Genomic DNA, 6,441 nt, shown 5'->3' with positions numbered 1-6,441 from the left:
TTCATGTCGTATCCGACAACGGGAGGCTTTTAACAGATGACGTCCTGATGTTAGCTTTGCTGCTGCTGTTAGCTGTCCCTGTCAGCTGATGCTTTCTAGACATCGTGATTTCCCAAAACTGAATAAATACCACACATAGCAACACAAAACTGCTTTGCTAGCTCAATCATGTTGTAACTAAGATATCCGCTGGAAAAAATATTGAGCGTTTATTGAGTTATTACAGACACCGCTAACAGCTAACGTTAGCCCAGCTAATCTACGATAACCATGTTATTAATCAGAGCCCTACGGCACTGTTATTAATTACAAAACGTCACATCCTGCCTTGAGTACGTCCAATCAGCACTAAGTAATCCCCAAGCCCCAGCCAGGAGTTTCTCGGGGCCATTCTGAGTACCTACTCTGAGGCAGGGACTTGTTTAGCCCCTGTAAAAGTTCCGGAACTCTGTCCTTCGGGGGTAGTTCCTGCGGTGGAGACACGCACCAACAGCCCCGGCCCCGTAAAATTACCCCGAAGTTCCTGCAGTGGAAACGGGCCTAATGTCTTCAAACGAGTACTTTCCAGTTAACAGCGTCTCACCGTTGCTGTCACTGTTGCTATTGTATGGCATATCAAACTATAAGTTATTAATCATAAATAAACAAGTTTCAACTATTAAATGTGGTCAGATTTTGGACCTTGTCCACTTTTGTGTAGGGATCTGCTGCAGACTGACTTGGCAGAGATGATCGTGTTTTTACATGGATTAGTGTATTGTCCTCTTACTACCACTAGATGGCACAAAAAGTGTCCACGATCGAGGACAACAGGTCTTAAGCCCTTTTTAAATAGGAATTGTGCAAATTAGCAGGAAAGCCCAATCAGTCTTTTTTCAGCATTGGCAGTATAAAAACAAAATCGCGGAGTGCAGCAAAATGCCGCCTACCTACTTTTGTTTATACAGAATGTGCCTTTTTCGGGGCAATGGGGGGCGTGAGCAAGTAACAAAACGTGTAGCTCAGCCTGTGACGTAAACAGTGACATGGGAGGGAAGACGCGGCTGGTCAGTCCTTCATCGATTCTCTCGTAAGTCGGCCCGTTCTTCACTGTTCCCGTCATTTGACGGTTAATGGCCTCTTCGTTTGCGAGGACAAGGAGGGCGCGCAATTCCTTGTCTCCTCAGTTGCTCATCTTTACAGTGTCTGTCAGGTTTGTGTTTCCCTCTTGCTACTAGCTGCTCACTAATTCCTGCTATCAGCTGTTTCCTGTTTATCCACCGCCAGTGGGTCGCTCGTGCGGCGTCATCAACAGCTCCTCCCACAAGTTATCAACAGCGTTGCAGAAGGGCACCTCATTCTTACTAAACCACAAAGGTTCTGCCAATATGTCTACCCTACTAGGCGGAAAATTGGGCACCTCGGATCAACTCGCCAATCCGGCTCTGTGTGTCTAAGCACTCACAGCTTGCCAGCAAAACGGCCCAACATTCGCCAAAAATCTGGCAGTGTAAAAGGGGCTTTAGTTAAACAGTATGAAGTGTACGGTCCAGTAAACCCGAAATGTGATGTCCTCATATGAGGATGCAGGGTATCAGGAGGATACACACACAGGCCTGAAATCCAAACATAAACACACACAGGACTTATACGTGCATTGAATAGAGAGATGTCACAGTGAGGGGGCTGCTCATGGACAGGTGCCCCGAGCAGTTGGGGGTTTGGTGTTTTGTTCAAGGACACTTCGGCAGTGCTCAGGAGGCAAACTGGCACCACTCCAGCCACCAGTCCACACTCCATATTTGGTCCGGACAGGGACTTAAGCAGATGACCCTCCGGTTCCAGACCCAGGTCCCTATGGACAGAGCTACTGCCGCCCCCCATGCTGGATCCTTAATATAGTTTTGTTTGTTTCTTCTATCCTTAACTAAACAAGGCAAAAATAAATATACACATGCAGTGTATGAAGTGCATATAGGTAAGCTCCAGGTAATAAGGATCAGGTGGGGAATGGGGAAGCATGTAGCATCTCACTGACAAAAGTTTACACATTTATATTTGTATGCACTAACTAAACAGATAAGTAATGTTAGCTCAAGAGCTTAGCCAACAACCTGTTTTATACATCTGAAGAACTTCTATAACAATGAACTGCTTGGCAACCAGACCAGGCGTCTAACTGAGACAGGTCTTTATTAGGCATCACAATGTGTAGCTACACTGGGCTAGTAAAAGGGACTGGGCGTTTGATTGAAGTTTTACAATACACAACTAAATGATCTGTCAATTTTTGTTAATGTAAACTCTTAAAATCTCTGCAGGGACCCAGCGTTCATCAATCAGCTACTGACGGTTATGGCGACCATCGTGATGGAGAGAATTGGGCGAGTGTTCATCAGCCTGCAGCAGATCAGGCAGGTTCCCCGGATGCTGACTGAGGCTGCACCCTCCATGCCCGGCACCGTAAGAGACATCGATGTTCCCCACTACTTCAGGGAGCGCTACATCGGCACCGGCTACAGACCACTCAACCAGAACTGGCGCTACTACTTCCTGTCTTTATTCCAGCGCCACAATGAGACCATCAACGTCTGGACTCACCTGCTGGCAGTTTTAGTTATTCTGATTAAACTGCAACAGCTCACTGAGACTGTGGACTTTGTAGGTGATCCGCATTCGTGGCCCCTGATGATCCTTATCCTGTCCTCCTTGACCTACTCGGCGTGCAGTGTAATCGCTCACCTGCTGGGTGGAAAGTCTGAGCTGTGTCACTACACTTTCTTCTATCTGGACTATGTAGGAGTAGCACAGTATCAGTACGGCAGCGCTGTGGTTCACTTTTACTATGCTGTGGATGAGGGCATGCACAGATACATGCATGGGATCTTCATGCCTGTCGCCACCATCCTCAACTGTCTGTCATGCCTTGGATGCTGCTATGGCAAGTACTGCAACCACAACTCGCCGCCGTGGGTGCGTAAGGTGTGCCAGGTGGTGCCTTCAGGACTTACCTATATGTGGGACATCAGTCCTGTGGTTAAAAGACTCATGTCATGGTCTACAGCCAGCGATGACCCTGCCCTTATTTACCACTTTGGCCAAGTGGCGTTCTTTCTCAGTTGCACCTTCTTCTTCACCGTCCCTCTGCTGGAGCGCTGCTTCCCAGGGCGGTGCGATTTTGTCGGACAGAGCCATCAGGTGTTCCATGTCTTACTAACGTGCTGCACCCTATGTCAGATCCATGCCTCGCACCTCGACTACGTGGGCCGCAGGCAGCTGTACTCACATCTGCATGGGAGCAACGATGCCGCTCTCTTTGTGGGGTTCTATGTGGTCTCTTTGGTCGTATGTGCGCTGATAGTTACCTTCATGCTGAGGAAAGTTAAAGAAGTGCTGAACTTGAAAAACAAGTGCAAATAATAGACCAGATGTTGTAGGAACTATATGCAGAAGCATTTATGTGCCTTTCCTTCCAGACTTACTGACCGCTTGATAGAAAGGGACCTAATCATACCGTATGTGCTGCTGGCTTGTGTTACGTAGATAGCTGCTGAAATTTGAAAATTTCATGACAGTGCAGTAAGTAACCTACACGAGGGATACATATTGATATCCTGAGGTAGTATTTTGGTACTGATTTGTATTGGATCTTTGAAATAATTCACAGTATCATAATTTTTTTCATTTATCAGCAAAGGCTAGTGCTTTTACTAAAGAGTCATAGTAATCTAAATCACATACTCAAAACTTAAAAGCCACTGCCTACAGTATATAACCATTTATAAGCTCACTGCTGTAACTGATAACAGTGGATGACATGGTCATATTTGTGAAATCTGGTATAAGTGGAATAGCATCTGAAATATGCAAATATTTATTTTACATATTATGAAAGTTACTGACTCTAGTTTTTGTTATTTATGCTGTCGCCGTATATTTAACCCAAAATGTTGGGATTTTAAAATGATAATCATGGAAGTGGTTCAAAGGTGATACACCAGTGATACTCAACCCATGGTCTGTGGACCAAATCTGGCCCCTGATAGGGTGTTGGGTTGCTCGCCGACCATTTTCTAATTCACAAAAAAATTTAGTTAATTCACACTGAGAATTTTTTTGGACTTTGAATGTACATAAGGTGCCAGCGTGCATTAAAAACATAAAAATGGAGCTTGTTTCTAAAGAACAAATGCCAGGAGGATCCCCCGGACTCCCCAACGAAGGTCCTAGAGACCTATGTACACCTGACCTGTGCAGGGATTTGCTTCTTGGTAAAGGCGAGTTAGGTGAGCAAATCAGGTTGAAAACAGGCAATTCATTTATTACATATACTCATAAATATTAGGGCTGTCAGAGTTAACAAGCTAATCACGATGCGATCAATTACCGAACATAATGCGTTATTTTTTAAAAATTCCATTAATCGCATGCTGCTAATTTGTCACTTCCGCTCACCCTTTTTTCTAGGTAAGCCACCACAGCGGCTTCCTGCTGCTGCAGTGATGGAAGATAACGACGACACTGTGCTTTTGAAAGGCTCATTTTATGTTAACAAACTCCCAGACGGCTCAGTTAAGAAGTCAAAAGTAATTTGCACATTGTGTCAAACAGAATTAAAACATCACCGAAGTACTTTGAGTTTGAGCTGCCATCTAGGAGCTGAGCTCACAGGTACTCAAACTAAATCGAAGAAGTCAACCACAGTGCTTGCTGAATGGGTGGCAACTGACTGCAAAACAGTCAGCATCAAGAACGTCTCCAGACTGTGGGATGTCCTCAGGTCTGCATGTTGTGACCAGTCATATAAGCTCATACTCTGTCACAAGGAGAAATAGTGTCACACATACAGGACCTGTAAGAATCAGAGAAAGCAACTAAACTGGAACTCCTAAAAAGTGCGAATGCTGTCGCGTTAACCGAGGATCATTGGACATCAGTGAGTAATCAGTATTATCTTGGAGTATCAACACACCATATCGGTACTGATTGGATTCACATGTTCTGCATATTTTGTACACGCACTCGTGCACATTTCTCAACGTAGAACCTCAAACACTGTACTTCAGAGAATAAGCACTTTGAAGTTGTCTCCACTGTTGTGGCAGTGCAGCACTGATTTGAAAGCAATAAATCTAAAAGTCAAGATCATAAAGTCAGTGTATTTGCATTCATTTGATTCCCAATCAAGACATTCTAGTAAGAACTGCTTCACCTGCAAAATATGGACTTCAAAAGAGTTTTGAAATGAAAAATAATGAAATGCGATTGAAAATGAGCTAGACATTCGGCGATTAATCCTGATTTTAAAAATGTATTGTTTGACAGCCCTAATAAATATGGTTAACGTTTTGGTGGCCTCCTGTCACTTTGCAAAGTGAGCACCGGGCCAAGCAACTTGAGTATCTCTGTGTAGGGCTGGGTATCGATTCAGATTTTCCAGATCGATTCGATTCGATTTTCAAGGACTCAGTTCAGGATTCGATTCAATTCAATTCAGTTCAAAATCGATTCAGTCAAGTATATTTAAATTATGATACAGAATTTGCTTGGATATTAAGATATTTTCTGAGAACTAACAAAGTATATTTAACAAGGAACCCTCTGACTTGGTGCATTACTATTAAAAATACTGTTTACATTAAGAATTGACCCCAAAGCAGTNTTCCAGATCGATTCGATTCGATTTTCAAGGACTCAGTTCGATCCGATTCACGATTCGATTCGATTCGATTCGATTCGATTCGATTCGATTCAATTCAATTCAATTCAGTTCAAAATCGATTCAGTCAAGTATATTTCAATTATGATACAGAACTTGCTTGGATATTAAGATATTTTCTGAGAACTAACAAAGTATATTTAACAAGGAACCCTCTGACTTGGTGCATTACTATTAAAAATACTGTTTACATTAAGAATTGACCCCAAAGCAGNCTACAGAAAATTAATAAATCTTTGGTTTATTTGCACAACGTCGCCTCTCTGCCGTCTTTTATCACGCTTGCTAACGGCAAGTTAACTTTACCAGCAGATCTGTATGAGGCACAAACTGAGGCGACAGTTAGCAGTGTGCTGATGCTTAGTGGTATTTCTTAATCTTTTTCTGTGAAACTATGCATTTAATAAACATTTGTACATTATTAGCGTTATATTTTTAGGGGAAAATGCGAGTGAAAATACTCGCACCGTAGACCCATGCCTTCAGTGGACACGCTCCCACCATTGTTTGCTGCTCTTGTCTTCATTCAGTGTCCAGCTGTCTCGCAAGATCTCTCGCCATGACCTCAGGTGCTAAATGCTGATCTCGCGAGACTACCTGGGTTGATAGTACTGCAGTCTGCTACCGGCTGTACAACACGTCCACGGAGGAAAATAGTTTAAGTAAAAAATCGATTTTTTAATTAATGAATCGATATTGTGCCATTTAAAGGAAAATTGATTCGAATCGATTAAATCGATTTT

General features: G+C 43.3%; 1 protein-coding gene across 1 annotated transcript in view; it reads left to right on the top strand.

The window, feature by feature from the left end:
- The window catches only part of paqr7a (progestin and adipoQ receptor family member VII, a), a 7,044-nt gene extending 1,410 nt beyond the window's left edge, over window positions 1-5,634 (top strand). The window contains exon 2 of the mRNA XM_050034651.1: window positions 2,301-5,634. Within this exon, the coding sequence (XP_049890608.1) occupies window positions 2,335-3,399 (1,065 nt within the window). The 5' untranslated portion in view covers window positions 2,301-2,334 and the 3' untranslated portion in view covers window positions 3,400-5,634. The remainder of the gene's footprint in view (window positions 1-2,300) is intronic.
- Window positions 5,635-6,441: the final 807 nt, after the last annotated feature.

This window comes from Epinephelus moara, chromosome 22 (genome assembly GCF_006386435.1).
Source record: "Epinephelus moara isolate mb chromosome 22, YSFRI_EMoa_1.0, whole genome shotgun sequence".
Classification (NCBI taxonomy): Eukaryota; Metazoa; Chordata; class Actinopteri; order Perciformes; family Serranidae; genus Epinephelus; species Epinephelus moara.
Note: the sequence above shows the minus strand (reverse complement) of the source record. Positions and strands in the feature narration are given on the sequence as shown.